At 45.1% G+C, this 22,385-nt stretch overlaps 1 protein-coding gene across 3 annotated transcripts in view; it reads right to left on the reverse strand.

The window, feature by feature from the left end:
• MED13 (mediator complex subunit 13) overlaps positions 1–22,385 on the reverse strand; it is a 53,899-nt gene that overhangs the window by 9,351 nt on the left and 22,163 nt on the right. Inside the window, exons 4-21 of one of the 3 annotated variants that reach the window (XM_038158471.1) lie at positions 19,665–19,810; positions 19,237–19,284; positions 18,506–18,703; positions 17,468–17,662; positions 16,475–16,637; positions 16,051–16,161; positions 13,389–14,072; positions 10,653–10,869; positions 9,742–9,826; positions 9,289–9,410; positions 8,066–8,156; positions 7,673–7,887; positions 7,059–7,255; positions 4,969–5,885; positions 3,414–3,581; positions 2,136–2,359; positions 1,450–1,639; positions 521–986 (exon numbers count right to left, since the gene is read on the reverse strand). In XM_038158471.1, coding sequence (XP_038014399.1) covers positions 521–986; positions 1,450–1,639; positions 2,136–2,359; positions 3,414–3,581; positions 4,969–5,885; positions 7,059–7,255; positions 7,673–7,887; positions 8,066–8,156; positions 9,289–9,410; positions 9,742–9,826; positions 10,653–10,869; positions 13,389–14,072; positions 16,051–16,161; positions 16,475–16,637; positions 17,468–17,662; positions 18,506–18,703; positions 19,237–19,284; positions 19,665–19,810 — 4,437 coding nt within the window. Of the gene's footprint in view, positions 1–520; positions 987–1,449; positions 1,640–2,135; positions 2,360–3,413; positions 3,582–4,968; positions 5,886–7,058; positions 7,256–7,672; positions 7,888–8,065; positions 8,157–9,288; positions 9,411–9,741; positions 9,827–10,652; positions 10,870–13,388; positions 14,073–16,050; positions 16,162–16,474; positions 16,638–17,467; positions 17,663–18,505; positions 18,704–19,236; positions 19,288–19,664; positions 19,811–22,385 lie in introns of all 3 variants that reach the window. The other 2 variants (XM_038158470.1, XM_038158472.1) reach the window with 2 other exon arrangements.

Below are 22,385 nucleotides of genomic sequence, written 5' to 3' on the forward strand. Positions count from 1 at the left end.
ACTGTGGTGTAAAAAACAGTCTTTTTATGTCATTTTTGTATTGGAGCTTATCAGTAACTCTGAATCCCTTTTCTTTCCTTTAGCCTTCTTTATTACAGCAGCTCAACAGCTCAACTATTGCTTAACTGGGGAACAAGAATATCTACAGTAAGAGCTGTCTTCACCACTCTAACTTTGATTACAGAAAATAGAACTCTAAGATGGTGCCAATTATCCATCTCCCCCTCCTTCCCCAGCCCTTTAAAATATTGAAGTGAGTAGTTTGGTGAATTTCCTGTCTTTAGAGAGAGAAGAAAAAAAAGGAAGTTTATTTTTGTACCAGAGCAGACACTGAGATGTAATTAGAACTGCAGCTACAACTGGAACCAAAAGGTTCAGCTCCACCACAACTGAACTCTCAATCTCTCTTAAAAGCAGCTCGGTGAAAATAAATACAGGATTTTTACTGAAGGGCTAAAAGTGCATTCGTGAGTTCACATTAGCTGATTTTTCAGCTGAAGGTGTGACTGCGGTTCCCTACCTTTCAGAAACCTCTGGATGGGGCTGTGCAGGTGCTGCAGCCGTGTCTCCAGACATCCCTGCTGTTTGCAGTGTTGGCTGCTGCTGCTGCCCCCCAGTTTGCCCGTTTGGGACTGGCGCAGCCTGGGCGGGCAGGGAGGCAGGAGTGGTACTGTTCATATTGCTGAAAGGTGGGAATGAGGAAGGCTTGCTCGTTGGAATGCCACTGCCCAGGCTGCCAGAGGAGGAGGATGGGGCGGTGGTGGTCAGGGTGGAGTTGGCTGTAGTGGCTGCAGAGGACATGGCACTGCTGGAGGTCACTGTGATGCTGCTGCTGGTGGGAGCCGTGGGAGCCGACGACGGAGTGTTGGGATTGGCAGCAGGGGCTGTCACTGGGGGCAGAGCAGAGGCTGCCTGGCTGGAGGGAGGGACCAGGTTGGTTTGGGAAAGTAGAGAATTGTCCAAAGGCTGAGAAGCAAGATAAGGACCTAAAACCAGAGAAAAAAACCCATTAATTTTATAATGCAGCTGTTTTGATGCTTAGGTCACCTGTTTTAACAAAACAGAGCAAGCCTCAAGCATACATTTTACCTCTCAAAACACCTTTACTAAATTTTCAAATAGTAATATTTTCATAAGAGCCTTTCAGAAATATCAAGAAAACTGGTTTTAATATAATTTTTTCCAGATGTGTTGAATTGCTGGAAATCACTGCTTCAGAATCCAAGTCACCAGTACAAGCAGACAGCAAAGTCCATGTCAGGCAGCCACGCTGCCATTCCCTCAGGACTCTGCTGGATGGTAAGAGGCCATTTTAGCACATATTCAAACACACTTTAAAACCAGAAAACTGCCCTAATCAGTAAGACAATAAGCCATGATTCCTTCTTCTCTATTGCAAAGGAGTAAGTGGCAATTGTATGATATAAGGAACAATAAAAATGGTCATACCCAGCTCGTATCTGCAAACTTGGGCATAGAGTTTGAGTTTGGAGAACGCATCGTTGTTGGCATTGGCTGTCTGTGAGAACCACTCTGTGACCAACTTCTCTGACAGCTTCTTGGAGGCTGTAGGGCCAACCCTCATGATCCCATCAGGCAGTAACTTACAGATAGGTCTGTGCTGACCAAGCCTGCAGGACTGCAAAGAAGGTAAAAAAAAACCTTACAAACTGCTAAATATCACACAAATTCTATATCATAGAAAGGCAGAGAACTCTCAGTTTATTTACAGTATTTTAACTCTAGAATTCCACCAGTAGGAAATGCTGAATGGTGATTTTATGGGTTACTGTCAGCGTTTTCCTAAATGCAAGAAAACCAGGTTGATAATAATCGACTCTAATCTTCATTCAACCCAAGCATGTCATTAATTAATTAAATGGAGGTAAGGCTGTGAACGCGGCAATGCAGAGCTTTGCCACCGGGTGGCGTTTATCGGCTGGGAACGGGAGCAGCACGAACAGCCCTTATCTTCCAAGTGCCCATTCCTAAAATCCCTCGGAGCAGCTTTCCCAGATAGCATTCTGAGCAGGCGTCGCTATCGGCTCCGACAAGCCCGATAAGTCCTTATGAGCACGTATTAGAAACAGCCTTTCCCAAATCCATTTCAGCGCAAACTGCCGCAAATCCTGTACCTCGTATATTGCGGTCAGATCCCTAAAGAAGCTTTTGGCTCCGTTGAGCAGAGCCTCGTTCTCCGGGCACACCACGACGTAAGCAACGTCTCGCTGAGATCCGTACGGCTCCAGCATCAGCCTCTCCCAGTAGGGCAATGCAAATGGAGACAGCACCAGGAAATCGTAATCGTATCCCAACAAAAATGTTGGGATTGGCAGTGGTTCTGGGGACTCATCGGTTCCTGGAAAAGCAAGGCATGTTTTTAAGCAGAAAGCTTAAAATTAACTTCAAGGAAACATGAATAGAACAGCCTCTGGTGTTCCCAGCATCTCACAGGAAGGAGCGCTGGCTGTCAATGGAATAGTTCTCATTTTACAGATCCGAAGTGCAGGATCCAACCCTCTGCAAAAAACCCATCAGATGACTGTTTTTATTTGAAATATCTCAGGGCCTCAGGAAGAAGTTCCAGTGTTTTCTACTTCTATCAGTACACAGGCAATCAGGAACAGTTCTGCACTGTCCAGGAAGCCTCTTCCCACAGAGCCAAAGCAATCGGGCTCCAGAGACAAGGAAAACAATGTAAATATTCTAAGCAGATGGGTAAAGGGCCTGAGAAGGAAACAAACTTAAGAACTTGTAAATGTATAATTGCTATGTTCTAAATATAGCTACAAAAGATCTGCTGGTGAAAGGTCACTCTCGTAACACAGTGGTAAATCAATCTCATATGCTAATGAAGTCATTAAATCGTGAGTGCACAAAATTCACCTTCTATCTGTAAATGCATCACATGTTGGCCACTCCAAACATTTATCAGAGACAAGACACTGAGGAACCCTAGATCTTGAGCACAGTTCTGACAGTACTGAGCAATAAAGTACAGTCTCGAGAGTTTCAAAATCAGCATTTTTAACTCCCTATGTTTAGAATAATTCAAATGGGGTGAATGGGAAAATTTCGAGTATAAAACCTGAGCAGTTACTGTTTTTAACACTAAACCCATCTTTGCAATTTCAGTCCCTCACTGGGTGAAGCGTCAGGTGTGTACAAACAGCGCAGCTGAAGCTGTACATTTCAAATGCACATCTTTAATTCATTGCATGTTTTAAGGCATATAAATATTTTCACTTTTCTGAAGAAAAGAATTTTCCTCTGTCTAATAAGCTCTCGTTAGTTTAAAGAAAGGTCAAGTGCTGTTCAGAATTCCAACAGGCTGGGCAGCACCAGGCGCCGAGCTGGTGTGGATGGAGCAGAGGAAGGAGTTTGCAGGGAGCAGGATTCCGTGGAGCCCTTACCGTAGGAGCCTCTCCCAGCCATTTTGTGGAACTGCTGCCACGTGAGGGGTCCCTGCACGCCCCAGGAGCGCACCGTTCGCTTCTTCTGGATGGCGTCCTGCAGCACGGGCTGCAGCGAGAGCAGCATGCGCAGGATGTCCTGGGAACACTGCATGCTCACATCCACCACTGCGGGGACACAAACGGGGTCAGGGCAGCTGCACAACAGCCCAAACCACCTCCACTGGCAACTCCCTTCTAAAAAACACCTGCAGGCCACCCAGAGGCTGGGATCTAGAAAGCCGAGCACAAGCGGATTTACAGTTCTCCCTCTTCCCCTGACAAAATACACAGATGGATTTTTTTTCTCAATTTTGCTTTTTCTTCTAGAGTTTTTCTCATTGAAAGGCTCCCATCTTATAAGTTAAACTAAGGGAAAACACCCTAAAATAAAAACAAAACAAACAAAAACAACCAAAAGCCCCCAATCAAGTTGTAGAAGCCTGGAACTCCTGGATCGCCCCTCCCAAAAAAGGCGGATTTGCAGGCTGCCACCCAGTGCTCAGTTCAGAGAAGTCAAGGGAAGCCTCGAGCAGACTCAGCCCATTTCATCCAGAGCCACCACTGGGCCATTTCAGGTACAAGGCTTTAGAATGAAAAGCTGACACAAAATTTGGCATGGCTACTATTTCCAAGTCCTCTCTTTTAAAGTATCTTTACATCTTTTTATCCCAAACATCAGTCACAGTAACACAGAATCTTCTCCTGTGTGCCTGAAAACATCAATTTATTTACAGTCTGCTTTTCCAAGTTAATCCCCCAGCGAGGCACAGGAACCTGGCTGTGTTCTCCCAGGATTCCTCCTCATCTTCACTTACAACTAGGAACTGCAGCTACCTGTAATTCATAACTTTATCTTTCACCCTAACCCTGTTAAGAGTTGCCACTTGAAAATTCTATTAGAGAACAGTAAGCAAATGCACACAATGAAGGGTATTCCAGGAGACACTGCATCATTAGTCAGGCCCTCGAAGGAAAAATCCAAGGATTTCTGGCAGACCCAAGATACAGTGAAGGCTACAATAATGCTTTTTTTTGCCACGTGTGCTATTAACCTACTGCCCCCCTCTCCTCCTTAAAGAAGGGGGGAATCCAACTGAATCAGAGCTGTTGTTTAATTCTGCCAGAGTGGCCTTGACAATATGGTCACCACTCAAACCCCTCCTACAGGCATCAATCATTCCAGAGCCTCTGCAGAGCCACTCACCAAAAGCTCTTTAAAGGATAAACCTGGTGAAGTGTTGTGGACACTGACAGTGGTCTCATGCTACACACTACAGATGTATATTGGGAATTTACAACTGAGAGCAGCCAAGGCCTTACTCTGCTTGGTAATCAGCACGGGACATGGAAGGGCTGGCTGTTCTGAACACCAGCAACCAGAAGTCTGTACGAGCACACAGGTGGCAAAAACCAGCATTCAAAATCCACAAAGGAAAACCACAAAAAAAGCCCCTTCGAAAACAAAACCCCAAACAGATGGACAAGTAGAAAAAAAACTGTTTTCAATATTTACCATTTCTTTTTGACCAGTGGTGCAAGCAAGTAGTTTTCACAAGTGCTTCATCAACTTTCCCTCCTGACATATTGTCCATGAACTGGCGTCCATGTTCCAAGGCTAAGTAGCAGTCATTGCAACAATCCCTTTCTTCTACACGTACCAGGTTGCTGACAGCACCAACTTTGGCCATGGAGTCTTGGTCTGCCGCTCCAAAGGGTGAGAACAGGTTGGTGCATTGATCCTGCAGCAACAGTATCAAGTCATCGGGCAGTTTCTCGGGTTCTTTCAGCCCTCCGCTGCCGTGCTCAATGGAAGTAGCTCTGAGAGCTTCAAAGCGTTTTTCTGCTTCTTTGCCGCACTCCGTGTTTCGCCCCAGAATATCCAGCTCATCTTCAAGAAACAGCCCGGAACTGTTGCCAAATTTTCTATTCATAACAGCACTGAAACCACAGGTACACCTATACTGGGCCTCTTGTGTTGGATCGGGAATGTAAACTCCAACATCAGCACCTTTGATGTTCATATTGCAAACGCAAATGCAGCAGCTGTCGAAGTTGCAGTCTTTGAAGAGGTTCATGACGGACTCGGAGAGGATGAGATTCACATACAGGCTGTGTGCCTCGGGGATGGAAGGCACCGTGGCGGGCTCCACCGAGTTCAGCGGCCGGCACGTGGAGGGGGTGGAAGCTGGGGAGTACAGGTCGGAGTTCTCGTATTTCACTGAGCCCTGCGCGCTCGCAGGCCCGCCGGCTCCGCGGGGCGTGCGGGGAGTCCTTGGTGTTCTGGGAGTTGGGAAGCGAGGGGTGGAAGGAGAGGGGAGGATTCCAGCCCCGCCGTTGCTGGGAGGGGCGCTGCTCGGGGGCATCCCAAACGGAGTGTGGGTCTGGGGCGTGTAGGCAGGGCCGTACTCCTGGTCCATGGTGCTCCCATCGCTGACGGCAGCCAAAGAGAAGGAAAGGCTTTAAGTACACAACATACTGGGTTTGAAGTTTAAGACTCAGACTTCTAAAGAAGGACCTTCCTAATTAATATTTGCTTTTTTTAAGCTAGTCTTTCATAATCCACAGTAAGATTTCCATTCCCTAAGGAACTTCAGGAGCGTTTGTTCTAAATGACTTTGCAGGACTCCCACTGACAGCACCATTAAAGAATCTCTCCCTGCCTCCTTTCGTCTTTTCCTTTGCACAAAGCTCCCAGGAAACAAGTGTGGTCAGAATAAATTATAAATTCTGTGGTTGTATGGAGTCTAAAGGACACCTTTTTCATTCATGTTTTATTTACATGTTGTGTTGACACACACTAAGAAAATAGACCAGGTCTACTGACAGCAGATTCAGCTGAATCCGCGAGGAAAGTGCCACCTAGAAAGGTTTAACGTTTTCTTTCCTAAGCACCTGAGTATCTCCAAAAACGTGTAAGGCTAATGAGACCTGGAAACATCTTGCTAATGAGTAACAGAAGCAACATCAGTATTTGATCCAAGATTTAGTCTTCATATAATCTTATCAAGAAATACATTACACCTCCTTGCTGCCTAATCCATTTTTACCAGCTACTAATGCAGAAGAGAAAAAGAAGAATCTTTTCCTCAAGAAGAGCTGGCAGCAAGAGCATCCCTACCAAATGCAGGGTACAGAAATGTCCCCTGCAGTTCTGCTGTGACCAGGCCCAGTCACACAGCACAGGAAATGTTTTCCTACTCCCAGCACAGCTGAGTTTACTGCTACTTAAGAAAATAATTTAAGAAACAGCAGCACCACCTACTAAGCCCTTCCAGCACTGACTACACCACCGCAAAAACAAAGTCCCAAGTTTACATTTATCTTGATTGTTACCATCTTCATTACTTATTAAACCTGGACTTGCACCATTAAGCTTCCCCAAGAAACCTTTAAAGGAGACAACAAATAAAATGTATGTACAGTTAAGAAGCTCTTTGAGAAGAGCCTCCTGCAGTAGGTTTAGCCAGAAGGACATTTTTAAAGGCTCTTGTCGGTTGTATAAACACAGAGTATATACAAATATTCCCATTACTGATTGACAAAATAAATATTTAGGGGTGGCAAAGTGAGCACATCACAAAGCTGAACCCCCCAGGGTCATACCCATCTTTGATGAAAGGCATGGCAGGGCCTGGAGGAAGCAGATCCAGCTTTCCCACAGTCCAGCTCTGGCGGTAAATGCATTCCTCGGGCAGTTTGATGGGAGGAAGACACTGGCTGGGAAGAGTCTTCAGTGGTGCAAACATGGAACATCCCACTAAAGCTTGACAGTTCTCAGGTTTATAAACATAAGAATAATCCTGGAAGTCAGACATGGGAAAGCATTAGTCTGTAAATTAGATCACTGCAACAATTAAATGATTCTCCAAAAAACAGGACCGAGTCCAAGGAGCAGCCCTTGAACCCAAAATCCTGACACTGCTGCAAGAGAAAGCTGACATGTGTACACACACTATCCACAATACACCAAAACAAACCTCAGAGAACTGCAGTGACTGAGAGGCATTTCTGCAGCTCACTAATGGCTGCTCAGGTATTACTCTCTCTTCAGTTTAGGTGGTAAAACACTACATACTACAAAGTGTACTACCTCCTCCAAAATAATGCAGGGCAAGTTACAAATTGGACTTCTCTCCCCCCCATCCCTATTCAGATTTAAGTAATGAACTGATCAGTAATCACCACAAGCATTGATCAGGGCTGTCAGCACCACCTACCTTGATTTCAGCAGGTTTGGGGCTGCAGAAACCCTCATCCACTTCAATTCTGAACTGAGCTCCCACAGCAGAGCTGTTCCCTTCCAGCACTGTTCCTCCAAGTGTAGTGTCCATGCTGCCATACTCCTTATTGTTCATGTTCATTGGAGAAAACCCCATAATATGTTGTTCCAGTGAAGGGGGAGTTGGATACATTTTATGGAGATCTGCAGTGCCTAATTTCAGATCAGAAGCAGACTTTAGAGCATGAAAACTTTCTGAAGTGTTTCCCGAGTCTCAAAATTTTGCAAAGGCAAATGAAGGGTACATTTCCAAATTGCCACAACATATTAGAGTCAAATGTTTACAGCTAGCATTCTCTTTAGGCAAAAAGAAAACACAAATAAATCTTACTTATGCATGACAGTGGGTCTAGATTTCCTGTTTTTGCCTCTTTGCAGTTGGATTTGTCATCAGTGCCGTTCACTGTTCGTTTAGATCCAGGCTAAGAAAGAAGTATTTCAGACATAAACACATGTTCATATTTCCTGCTAACAGGAAATCTCACCTGCACATACAAAGCTGAGACATTGTATAATATTTAGAAAAATTAAAATAGCTCAGAAGCCTAAGGTTGGGCTTACACTTGTTCTTAATTCTTGGAACCCAGAGAACCTCTCCCAACAGGTCACAATGTTATTGAAGGAAAAAACCAGTTACAAAATAACCCTCCATCCTGTTAGCAGACAGTAAAAGAAGCTAAATTAGGGCTGCCCACAGTCCACCCGAAAAAACCACAACACTCCCAGAGCCATATTAACATCACTGGTGTTACCACAGGAACAGAAAAGACCAACACAAATCCTGCAACAAGGAATACAGGAAAGAAAAGCTGTCAAAAGTAAAGGAATAAGAGATATTTTACCACCTTTAACAGTTGTCTACAGAATGTAAGTGTTCATGTTTAAGAACAAACACACTTCCTTTACCTACTGATGGCTGTTAAGATCCTTCAGCCCTTACTCAGCTCCAGCTCCCATTAAAGTTGATGGGCATTTTGTCTGGGTAAGGGGATTTGGGATTAAACGTGGAGCAATGTACAGTTGAGAAAAGACAACTGATTACAAATGGTATTGAAATAGAAACTAGAAAGATAATGGATTCAGAGCCATCAGACTGCAAGAGAAACTGTTCCAAGATAATAGCTGCTGCAGAGAAGCAGCTTATTTGGCAGAATGTCCAGTGTTTAAATGCCTTTTCTCTTTCAGAAGTTGCTGGTTTGTTGCAATATTACCTCGATGAAGCAGTTAACCAGAGCCCAGACCACAGGAAAAGAACACACTAGGACCTGCTGAATCTGTACAACTCAAACTAAAGGTACCTTCAGGCAGCACACACTGTGGGGATTGTAAGGAAGTAAGATCAAAAGGTTGTTTGCATCAAAAATCTGCCTGCATGAGTCAACCAGAACAGTCCGTTTGCCACTGAGGGGCCACAGCTCTTGTTTGTGTGAATGTTTTGCAACCTCTCCTACAAACGCCACCAAAAACATCAAGCCCCAAACCACAGGAGGACAAGAATTGTTCCTTGCTGGTTTTTAAGCCGGCACCTGCCAGGACTTTTTGCCCATCACTTACTGTGAGTTCATCTTCATCAGAATTGAAGAGATTGTCCAGGTCGGTGTAGGACACCACCAGGTCTGTCTCGTGGAACAGGCTGGTGGAGGCAGTGCGCGCGTGGGCAGCCAGGCGCTGGGCATCTGTGGAGAGAGCAACAGCACATCACTGCCACGCCATCCGCGGGGAAAACTTCACTGAAGAGCTCTTCCCACAGCTGGGGGGGAGGAAACCAAGGGGGGGAGGTGGCCTTGGTTCATCTCGTCCACCTTACACAGAGGTGAGGGCCCTTCCATTTTAGATTTTATAGCCAACATTTGTTTGCAAGGTGCAACAAGGAAACGTTCCAAGCAGACTGCAGGAAATACAAACCATAAACCACAAAACTTAGCAGCCTGTTAGAATCTATTGACTACTCGAGACACCATTAATATAACACAATTAAAACAGAGAGGGAAAAAAAAGCCTCTTTACCTTGCTTGACAGAAGGACTAAACAGAGACATTGCATCCTCTCCTTCGTGGGACAGGACTGTAACACTGGATGTCCCATCCTCAGCCTATTAAAACAGGAGAGAAAAGTTTGCTTAAATTAATGGCTGGGGTGGGAGGTATTTGATGTCCCTGTGAGGATTCTGTCCCTGGAGAAGGGTCAGGTTCTCATTACCCTGTGAGCTCAGCAGGGGCAGGCTGGGGGCTGCTGCTGGCTCAGGGGGAGCGGAGCTTGGGCTGCCAACACAGGCCTTGTCTTGGGGATAAATTTACAAAGCAAGCTGTGGACTCTTGCTACAACACCTTCAGGAAAAACCCTTGCTATCAGATGCTACACATTAACTGCACCAGTTCCTGAATGGAATGCATTCACACATAACTAATATTAATAAGCAAATTTATTTCATAGACAAGCCCCTGGTGCAGTTATATTTTCTCCTTTTCTGTAGGTGCCCTTTTGCTTTAAGTACAAGTCTCATGTAGCTGCACTAAAGCACAAAAAAAGAATAAAAATTGCAATTCACTGGCCAGGGAACGAGTCAGGGCTCACCTCACCTACCCCCAGACCTTTCCACTACGAACAAAGCGCCGGCCTTGTTCTTCCTCTCTCCCCAGGCACCTGCCAGCACCTATTTCCACAGGGAGGCCACTGAGCCACACTGATCCAGCAGCTTTTTCCTCATAAGCCCTGATGCAATGGCACCACCAGGGTGCCAAAAAAACTTAGGTGTTGTTAGGGGCATGCTGCTTAATTTCATTGATAATTTCTGCTAGAATATAATTTGGTTTTTAATTTGCTTCTACGTACACGAAGAAGGATTTAAATTCTATCCCGTGCCTAAGGCAATTTGTTTTAATCTCATCACTGATTTGTAGCCTCACTCCTTTACTCACCTTGTGTTTCTTCCCCACTTCCCTCTCAATGTTCTGCCTGTCCTTTTTACTGTCAGGAAATAGGAATTCCACATCTCCATCCACAAAGGCATAAGGATCAATTTCAGGTTCCTGGTCAGCTTCCGTTGCTACAGCTGTTAAATATTGGTTTTTACTCTGATACTGTTGCACCAGTTCATCTGAAACCTTCAAAGGTTTCCTACATTGCACCATTAATCTGAACAGAAGAAAAATAAAATCACAAAATCATTTATTTAGCATTTATTACACGGAATTATTTCTGCTATCACACAGCCTTAACAAGAACAATCTCATCTTTCCACTTCCTTCCTTCACAGCCCAGCATCAGAAAACTTTTGGGGATGAAGATGAAATCATTACTCATTTAATATCACCTCCTTCCACACATCAGATCCAGCCGTGTGATTCATCCTGCCCCTCTCTCCTCAAGCACTGTCAATTCACATCAAGATTAGTAATTTATCCCAGGTCATGGCTGTCATTTGTTATAAGGCACAAATGGATTCAACTCTCCACATCCACTAAAAGAAACTCACCAGGCTAAAGAATTACTCACTGCATTCCCCAAAAAAGCCCAAGCAATAATCACAAGCAAAGCACACAAATGCCACTGTGCTCAGGAGCCATTTATATCACTCAGATCAATACAAATGAAGCTTGCAGCACACCAGTAACTAATTTACTAATGAGAAAAATCTAACCACATTTGCCTTTATCAGCATTTTTCTTTTGTTAACATTCTGAGCCAAAACTGGAGCTGGTAAGTACACAGAAATTAAGATTTTCTCTCAGGAGTATTGGTTTCACAAATGTGGCATTGCACCAGGAAAAAAGAAGACATTGGCAAGGAAAAAACTGTTCTGATTATAAGCTGTAGGTGTGCCCCAGAACCAGCTTTATTTTCTGTACCCCCACATACAGAAGGTGAGGAAGGTGCTCTCTCAAACAAGATGAGAAGCTCCTGCACATTCCTCTCAACTATAAAAAGTCTGACTTTGTCAAAGACGCTTCGTAGAAACAAACTGTCCCAAAAAACATCTCACAGCCAACAACAATGGCAAATCCATCCATGCTGCTCTTCCGCACTCAATAAATCAGTTTCTAAATCCTGCAAAAATTGCCATTAGGGGAAAAAAAAGAGCAAGAAAAGAGATGGAAACTACTTTCTAGGAATGGGGAATTAAACACCTCTGCTGTATTTTGGACCAGCAGAGAGGAAGAGAAGTTAACAGCCAGATATCCCAGGGGGAAAAGACTGGTTTTGGTAAGTTGTCAAATCAAACTAGGAAAGACCATGTCTTGAAGAGAAAAAAGGAAACATCTTTCCTTATCTGCTTGATTGAAGTGAATTCAAGGCAAAGAAAAAAAGCACTAAAGTCCTATAAATGCACATCTTGAAAGAGTCTCTTAAACAGGGACCACAAGGAATGTCCAGAACAGTGTGTGAGCACAGAGCAACAGCTACCCCACATTTACTCCTTCTCCCAGCTTTCCCACACACCCTTCCAGTGCTGCCTCCAGTGGCTTCCCACTGCCAGCAACGGGACAAAAACCAACTCCAGGCTTCTGTCTTGTGAGCAGCTGCTCTTCCACCCCAAATTCAGCACCCCAGCTCCTAAAATTAAACCCAAAGCTGTCAATAATTTGATACTGATCACAGTAAGAGTCTCCTTTCAGCTGAGTAAGAAAATTTAGATCAAAAATAATCGACAGAAGTGCCTGGACAGAGGCAGCTCTGGGTGCAATTCCTCGATCCCAGCCCTGAGCCCAAGCTTGTCACCTCTGCTTGCACAGCCCAAGCCTGTTAAGCTGTGCCTGCTGTTAACAGCCCTGTCAGCACCTGCTGCTTCCCAGTGCTGTCCCTTTCCAGCTGCGTGTCCTCACAGGGAGGTGTTGGGAAACAGGGATGACAGGCACAATTCCCTGCTCACCCGGCAGCACAGGGACACAGCCCGCAGGGCCACGGGGTCTGGGTTCGGGGTTTTGTTCTATGGTTTGGGGATTTGGTGGTGGTGATCTTCATCGAGGAGTTTGTTTTTGCTCTGACTGGTAAAGTGAATTCATCTTGGCTCATCCTGCAGTAAAACAGAGCTCAAAATTTTAACACTAAAACCACCAGAGTTTGATTTCCTCCAGTGGCCCTAAGCTCCAGCATTTATTCAGACTTAAAACAGTATCCAAAGTGACCAATTCCTTTATCCCGATGGAAACAAGCAGCACAGCAGAATGTTCTACAAGCTGGGGCTTGTAACATCAGCTCTTCTAAGTGAAGACAGGAGCAGCAATGAGAGAAGAAACTTTAACAGGATCTTTGCAGCTGAGACCATCCATATTTTCTTCAAATAATGAAGAAATCAAATACTGAAGTGAAAAAGTTATTTCTTTTTTGGGGGGGAGGGGAGAGGAGGGGGGAAGGAAGGAACTTAAGTCCCTAATAAGCATCATTTGGCTGCAGATTAATTTTATAGTATAAAATTAAATATCATTGCTGTCAGCTAAATCAGAGCTAAAATGAGAAAAAGCTGGAAAGTCTTGCTACAGATCTGACTGTGCTTTGTCCTCCCATGTCACAAGGATTCACTTCTTGTACCCAGAGTTGTGCTCACACCCTCAGCATTTCTGCTCCTTCTACTCCTGAAGAGAAACTCCTGCCTGGGGCCTTCCTGTTCCCTCACTGCTCCCGGTGTTGTTACCCCAGGATCAAGCACCACTTACTCTGTAACTGATGTTACATTTTCCTGTCCAGCAGGTATTACTGGATCATCTCTCAACTTATCACTTGGAAGCTGGGGCGGTAAGAACTCCACATCCTTTTTCTTTGGAACTTTATAATACTTCCAAGTCGTGTCAGCTTCCTCCTCCTCCAAATTGACGGCGGTGCCGACGTACACGGTGGGCTCTATGACCTCGGGGAACGCGGCTGGGAAGGGCTGGGACAGGCCATCGAGCCTGTCTTCCATCGCTTTCGTGGGCACCAAGGGGTCTGGCGTTGGCATCTGGTAGAAGTGTTGGCTCTGGGGCGTGGAGGGAGCTTTGGGCACCCCCTCGTCGGCGCCGTCGCAGGGGTGCGGGCTGAGCGGCGGCGGCTGCGGCGAGCCGGGCAGCTCGGCCCCGTGCAGCTGCGGCGGCTTCGCTCCGTCGCCGGCTCGGATGTTGGCAAACCTCACTTGGCTGTCTGGTGCGGCCATCACGAGCCTCTGACTCGCTGAATCCGCCTCCATGGCAACATCGTCGCTGATAGATACGCGATGATGAAAAGGAGTCAAAGGGCGTTTCTGTGGCTTATCCCCTTTGTCTTGCTTCTCATTTGTCTTGTGCTTCGGAGCCGCCGGCTGCTGGGGGCCCACAGGTGGGGCCTGCCCCTGTTGACCTGAATTTCTTGGTTTGAGATTTTTGTGCCTGCAGAATTAATACAGGGGAAAAGACTCCACATTAATCTTTCAAATATGTCTATGGTGTTCTCTTTCACCAGATAAGAACCTGCTTCTAGGCCATTAAACAGCCTGTGAGAGGCATCTGAAACTGAAACTGTTCCAAAGTGAAGCTGCCCCTTCTTTCTGACCACAGTTTGAGTGACTTGAGCAGCACTGCGTGATTTTAGAATACCATTTTAAAAATTGTTACATCTGCCCTACGAGCCAAACACACAAATAATCCTCAGAATTAAGACAGTGTTTTATAACTGCTTTAGCAGAAATAGATTGTCACATGAACACCTCATCATTTTTAACTTGTGCCAGCACTGATGAATCAGTAGAACAACGTAAGAATTAGTGAATGGCTTGTGGAATTCAAACACTGATAGCAGCCAAGAGAGCTGCCCAAGCCTCACTGGGTTAAGGACTGCAAAATTAACACCAAGAACCAAGAAGCCAAGCTCACTCCCACTAAAGCTATTTCCAAGCTATTACAAGGCTTTTGTAGCTGCTTACTTACAAATTTAGCAAGTGTGGGAAAAAGAAAAACGCAGTGTCTCAACTGCATTCATGCAGCTGGGGCTGCTCCGTGTAAATGCACTTGAGCTTAAACATTTCATCTGCAAGTTCAAGATGCCAACTTCCAGGATCATCTGACAGAATGAGGCACATGAAATACTGAAGTGTAGAATGAAATGTTTATGATTAAGCCATTGAACTGCAGGTACATGCTCAGTGCCTGGGAGTTCTTTGCCACTCTTCCATTAGCAAAGTTAAGAAGCACTTGTATTGAAAAAACAGGATTAGGCAGGGATAAAAGGTAAGAGGTATCAAAATCTATTTTTACTTTAAACTCTTACACACATCCACATGTTTTTCTCCACTTAGAATTCAAAACACGTGGAATAATAAGGGGGTTTAGGGCTTTGCAATTTCTCTTTAGGCAATTGCATATTTCTAATACACACCTCACATAGTTAATTGACTGGTTTGCTCTTAACTAGTGCTATCATAGCTAAATTCTCCTTGAAAAGAACATTTAATCCTCCTCCACACCCCAGCTCTTCTCAGGACACAAGTATTTCCACAGAACTTTAACCAACCGTTTCAATAAGGGAGTTAAAAAAATGCATTTCTCTCAAAATGCTACATCCTCCAGACAGTAATTTTTTCCTACGATACCAATATTCCCTGCAAGGTAATCAGTGTAACATTTAAATCAGAGAAAGTGTTTCAACCTATTGCAACACTTCAGTCACCTAAAGATTAATATTCTGCCATAAGTACAGAAATTGAGAATTCAATGAAATTAATGTTTCCATTTATTTTAAATACCTGTATTAACAGTCTGTGGCATTGCAGCCTGTATTATATACATATATGTATATATATTTAATCTGAGACATTTTGCCCTTTGTTTTGATCCCTTTTTTCCCCAGCTAATATAAAAAACACACACTGGCATCCACTCCCAGAGGAGCAGTTTTCCACACAGCCACCCACGGAATGCCACCCTTCCCAGAGAGCAGGTCTGGGGGTTCCATTGCTATTCACCAAGCTCATGATTAACAGCTTTCTCCCTTCAAGGCTAATGCCACAGCCCTCTGGAAGAGGTGCTTAAATCCTAAATAAACAGCATTTCCTTGCCATTCCTGAGCAAGCTGCCCATGAGATGGTGGCTGCCCACATCCATTTGGAACTCGGGCCCAGGACCCGGGAATTGTCCCTGCCCTGGCAGCAGGTCCCCTCAGCCAATTCACTCGACTCCAACCTCTGCAGTAACTCCTTGGGCAGAATTTCAAGACCTCCAATGACATTTAGGAGAGGAGATAGAAATTTTGTTCCAGCTTTCCTCCAAGCAGCTACTGCTTAATTACTCCTGCAGGAGAGATCAGGAGCCTCTCCTGAGCACTCGAGCCCCGGCGAACATCGCTGGGCTGCGCCTCTGCCAAGTGCTGTACCTTGAACAATTGCAATTTGTCCTCTGCGTGGCTTCAACAAAATCCCAGGATGCCACCTTGTCAGCTGTCTCCTCCTCACACAAGCCATTTGATGTAGCAGAATACTTCCTCCTAGGATTCAATACCAGGAGAGTTATTTGGGAGCAACATATGTTCTTCTCTTATCTTCTGGCGAAGCTCAAGAGCAGTTTGGTGACAAGGGATTCAGCAAAGAAAGGATAAATAGCCTTTTCCTGACATATTAAACTGAGAACTAAGTAAATCATTCCTAAATAGTTAGGGGAAAAAATGAACTTCTTTAGAAACGGTTTATTAGAAGAGTAAAGTACATTCCACCAGCAGTCACAGCACCCTTAACAGAACTAATCGCTACAAGGAACACACAAAATATTGGTATTTTTGGCTTCAGAGGGTAAGTACGTACTTGTTCTGTGCTCTGTTCATGTTGCACTCCTGCCAGACTCTGTCCACCACTTGGTTGGCCAGTTTTCTGGGGATTTTGCCACCGTGATGGCTGGTACTGTCCGAGATAAATCCGTCCGAAACCGAGGAGAACTTCACCCATTTCTGAGCAGACTGAGCATCAACTGCAAAGCAGCACCAGAGGAAACAGATTCAGGCAGTGAGACAATGCAGTGTCCACCACTCCAGTTCAATCACCAGAGGAAGAAAAGTGACTTCTTGACTCAGTGTTAGGAAATAGAAACACACAGAAAATTTAGGAATACTAGCAGATTATTATAGGAGATTTTAAAAAGCACCGTGTATGTTTATGCTGTAAGTAGGCTGGATATTCTTTATCTGAAATAGAAAACAACTCGAGCAAAGCTAAAATTATTATTTATAAAAAGGGTCAAGCTTGGGTGACAAGATCATGGAAGGAAAAAAGAAACAACGCCTCTTCTGCACAATAAAACTTACGTAAATGTCACCTGAAGCTATCAGTGAGTCTCACCTGCTGTGACCTAAATCAGCTCCCCATGAGCCCTGCTCACACCCAGGGCAGAGGGCACTCAGCCTTACTGGAAACTTAACTACAGCCAATCTTCCTGCCCGGGGAGAAAACATCCCCTTTCACCAATGACCGAGGGCACAACGGGGGTTATGGAGCTGTGTCAGAACACAGGCACGCCCACAGAGAGGAAAAAACCCCAAAAACATCCCCAGAGCCATCCAAAGAACTGGCAGCAACCCCACGTACAGCAGCAGCTCTAATTTCAGCAGCTCACAGCAGAGTTTGAGTTCATTTTGCAAGCAGCCAGTGACATCAGTTTTACTACAACAAACAGGACTACAGAAATGTGATTTTCCCTACCAAGGCAGCTGCACACAGAGCCCCTGAATCCCCTGCAAACACTGCTGTGTTAGAAGCAGCCATGGCAACAATTCCCTGGTGCAGAAGCCAATTCCTTCCCACCTGTCTGAACTTCCTCCGGGGACGTGGGTGGCGTCAGGGTGACCGAGGACATGGCAGGGTCTCTGGTGGAAGCAGGCACTTGGTGGACCCCCAGGCAGGCAGTGGAGCAGTGGGGAGCCCCCACGGAGCTGGGAGCAGGGATGTCTGTCTGAGGGACCAGCACGAAGCACGCCGGGTACACCATCCTCACACCAGCTGCAAGAGAGGGCATGGCCCACTTAGTTACACTCAGAGTCATGGAATGCATCATTTCAGCAGGCTCTCCTCAGCTGGCAGGCCCTTTCCTACCTGCTGAAGCATCTCCTTGGACAGAAAACATCTCTTGTCACCTCCATCATTACTGCATTTGCTTTACACAGAAGATTTGGGTGAATGAATAAAAAGGGCTTTGTATAGGCAGAGACACCCACATGCTGCTACCTGCTTTTTGTTTGATAAAGGCTGGAAAAATCCTTTTTAGGATCATGTAACACTGCCAACATCCCCAGCAGCACGAGGGTCTCCAGCCATCGCTGCACTACGAGCTCCTCACAGAGAAGGGATTGCATTTGCTGGCAAATCAAAGGCCCCCAGCCCACAGCAGAACAATCCACTGCATCCAGGGGCTGGGATTTTGGGAAAAACAGCAGATAAAGGCAGTGCCCGGGTACATCAGGTTCTCCAGGACTGTGGTTTTGAAGACATCCCTAAAAGGCAAGTCTGCTCTGTTTGAATTTGCAGGGACTCTGAAACAGCACAACCTGCTTTTGGTTCAGCTCAGATGTCAACAGTGATCATCCAGGGCTTTTTTTACTCTCTTATTTTATTATTTTTTTAAATCTTGCCTCTCAGGGCACATAAGAACAAGACCTCCTACTAATGGGTCTGCAAAATCCACTTTGAGCAGCAACCCATCGTAGATAGTCCTGAGCCTCAAACAGGAAAACAAAACCCAACAACCATTGCTGCAAAGGAATCAAATGGGGTCGCTTCTGCATTGAGAATTTTGCAGGTTTCATCAGCCACTTTATCTCAGTAATTAAAGGTAATCAGGCTCACCAACAAGGACTTCAACAGCAGCTAAAGAATCATCCTCCCAATCCATTTCTTCTTGTTTCTCCTCAGATCCCTCCTTCAGGTTGGATGTGACAGGGTAGAATTGCTTCCACTCCCCAATCAGCTTTTTTGTGGATGAATCAGAAAGCTTGAAGGACTGCCCTGTGAGCGTGCCATTCAACCCAAAGGGGCTCAGGATAACTAAAAGAGAAATAAAAATCCATTGGAGATGATATTCACCCCAAATTCCCTCTGCAATAGCTGCACTCTTATTTCAGCCACACCAAATAAACAACTTACCACTGGTAAGTCAAAATGCAGCCTAATCATGATTTACACTACCCAAGCTTTTGGCAGTAGGTTAAATTCATAGCTACTGTAAGAACTGAGGAACCACAGTAACAACTACAAATGAATCCATTCAAACAAGCAACAGGCAAGCTTTCATCTAGGCTTGCAAGGGGCCTCAGATACAGGTGGGATAAAGAAACACTTCCAGGTCCTGGCAGAGTTTAGGTGTTTCCTCATCCTTTCATTCAGCTGGTTACAACAACAGGGAGCACAGAGGGAATCATCTGTCTCATGGTTAGTCTTGTCCACAGTAGGGAAGCACAGCTGCTGTTAAGTTGCTTTCAGAAAAAAACCAGCAAGTTTGGACACTGAGCACGACTGAAGGTGTGTGGCCATGCAGGAGAGGTGCTTTCTGCAGGGAGGGATCACACAGCCCCACTGACCAGACTCAGGCCCCAGCACTCCTCTGTCTTCCAGAGCACAACCTGCATCTGCTGGGGGAACCACAGGGATTTACAGGCAAGGAAGAGCCAAGTGAAAAGGGTGGGAGGAGGTTAAATACTGAGCCAGAAAGGGATTTCTCACAGGGGCTGGGGAAGGTATCCGGGGGTTATAAGGTTGAAACGACAAAATATTAAAGTCACCAAAATGACAGTACTTGGAAAGGGTGTCCTGAGGACAAATGATTCAATGACATGCCAAGAGATGAATATGCAAATTCTCCACCTGCAGCAGGGCCAGGACACAGCACACCTGGCTGTGTGAGCACAGCTGGGCACAGCTGGGCAACTCTGCCCCCTCTGCCAGCCTGGCCCAAGGCCTCGGGGAGCAGCCAGAGGATGGATGCAGGTGCCACAGGCAGCAATCCCACCTTGGAAGGGGCTGTTGGACTGCTGGGCCAGGGTGAGGTGCTCCTCGCTGAGCAGGTACACGGGCTGGTGCTGGCTGATCTCCACGCTGGTGCACACGTTGCTGTCCCCATGCAGGAAGAAGGTGAACGAGCAGGACAAGTGCTCACTGCAAAGGCAACAGCAGAAAGGAAGTCTCAGGTACAGAATTTCTATAAGTTGGTCTCCTTTCCAGTAGCTTTCAGGCATTTCCTCACAATATGTTCATTAATGGAAGTAACCAAAACACCCTTCTGTAAATAGCAAAAAAATGCTAAATATGTGTTCCCCTTAAACCCAAAGAAAAATCAGTTAGAAAACAACAGGCACTAAGTTTTCAATTTCTTCAGGCTGACACTTTATATTTTGCTGTCTTGAGGAAATTTAAAACATAATTTTTACAAGACAAAAACCTGTAATTTAATATTTTTATACCTTATGCATTTATTTAAAATCTCTAGAAATATTTCTGAACATATTTTATTTTTCATGAGGTCATGTCTAGGTTGTCCTGTCACAGCTTCACTTAGCAGAATTTAATATCAGCCAACAAGTCACTTATTTAAGAGCAAGAAGAATGGCAACAGCTTTGAGAAGTGGTTTTGTTTTGTTATTTAAATTGAATCCTATCTTTGTGTTCTTGAAGCCAATCAAGTAACTAAAAATGAAATCCCATACCTACACACAAAAGGGAAGATACAATCAATTAAAAAAAACAAGGCTCAAGATATTCTTAATTAAAGTCATTAAGGCAAGTGTCGATGTTTAATAGCAGATGCTTCACTGACAGCTTCTCTCATGGTCCTGAGTTTTAGGGGGAAAAAAGCCAACAGGCTTGAACAGCACGAAACTCCCCAACAATGAACATTTCCCCTTCCTACACCTCTGATTTAAATGCTGTTTCCCAGTGCTGTGCAGTTATTAGTGAGCAACTACACAAAACCTTCCACTCCGCAAGATCACTGCAGAGAATTTCTCATTTTTGGGGCCCTGCTCAGTGTTATTGTCACAAAAATACACCTGACCCCTGCAAGGACAACCAGGAAAACATTTCACGTTGCATCCACATCAACTCCATGCTTTATATGAAATATATTTCACCAGTTTTAATTAAAGGGCAGCAAGAAAGGAAGGCAAAACGAAGCAGATCCCTGCCACAAGTGGCACATCCTCATACCCACCTGGAAAACTCTTTTTTTCCCCCTTTTAAAGAAGCTGAACAACATTCCTCAGCTATAGTGGCTACGAGTTATCCCAAGTGTCTGCCAGACTGATGCACTCCAGCAGGAACAGAGCAGATGTTTAAAAGCAGGAGATGCTGCTCATTTGGACATTAAATTAGGGCCAATATCACGGCCAGAGAAGGACCAAGGTCAAAGAGAATCTGAGAAGAACTTCATAAAGTGCTGGTGAGAAAATAAATCTTCCTTTGTAAGGAGGGAGCAGCAAAAGCCTGCTCAGTCTCAGGGAAAAGGGATCGAGTCACAGGAAACACTGATTTTAGTCAGTCAAAAAGCAGATACTGGAGTGGATTTCTGCAGAACCCAAAGGAAAAGACACTCCATGAATTACTGCAGCCTGAACAGGAATGCAACACCACTGTGTCCCCAAACCACAAGCTGATCCCACCAGCCCGTGCCCAGGATGGCACAGAGGCTCTGGGACATCCGTGTTCCTTAGACCAAAAGCCAGTCTGGCATTCCTGGGAAAGGCACAAACAGCTCCAGGGCAGGGAGAACCCACAGGCAGGAGAACAACCCCACTAAAACACAACCCCACAGCTGCAGGGACTGGGAACATTTCTGGTGCCATTCCCAAGATGATTCTTTCCCAGAGAGAAACGGTGGGATGGGGAACAGCAAGGGGGAAGAAAAGTTTCTGCAAGTGGCACAATCCATTCAATCCATGGAAATGGATTCACTGTCACCCCAAAACCTCAATCAGGGAAAGGTGGAACAGTGACAAAAACAAAGCACATTTAAAATTGAGGACCAAAACCACCCAAAAAGGATGAGAGAAGCCTCAGAGTGCTCATGGAGGAGCAGGAAGAACAGAACACTTTTATTCCAGCACCTTCAAGCAGGAGTTGCAGTGACCCCACTGAGGAGCTGCTCTGAGGGAGAGCAGTTCTCCAGCTCTGCTCATCTGCTCTTCAGGTTTAATTGTGTTTTAGGGGCAAAAAAGGCAGGATGTGGATGAATTATGAACTGCTTTGTAACAGCTGAAACCCACACTGCTCAGGAATGCCAGAAAAGTTACATTTTAAAATGCACTGAGGATGGAGCTGAGCATCTTGTTGATGCCTTCAAGTGTAACAGAAGTCACATGGCCAGGACATACCACTAAATTCCAGTATGGAAATCTGATTAAACTGTAATCCTTGTGCAAACGGTGGAGGACTGATTTTCCAACTGAATTTTATTTTCCAAACCATATTGGATGTTTTAGGGTGAAGGGGGTGGCAGTGCTTGGTTCCCTGTGACAGACACGATTCAGAAGCTCAGCATGAGCAAGATAAAACTTAAAAATAAAAGCACATATTCCCCATATACACTTCAAATGCAATTAAGCTTCACCTCTTGTAAACACCCCATTGTTAGCCAGATAAAGGGCAAACAATCACAGCATAATCTGATGGAATTCAGATAAACCAAGACAAAGGGAGGCATCAGCATGATAACAGAAGCATTTCAATTCATCACACT

Source organism: Motacilla alba, chromosome 19, assembly GCF_015832195.1.
Source record: "Motacilla alba alba isolate MOTALB_02 chromosome 19, Motacilla_alba_V1.0_pri, whole genome shotgun sequence".
Taxonomy (NCBI): domain Eukaryota; kingdom Metazoa; phylum Chordata; class Aves; order Passeriformes; family Motacillidae; genus Motacilla; species Motacilla alba.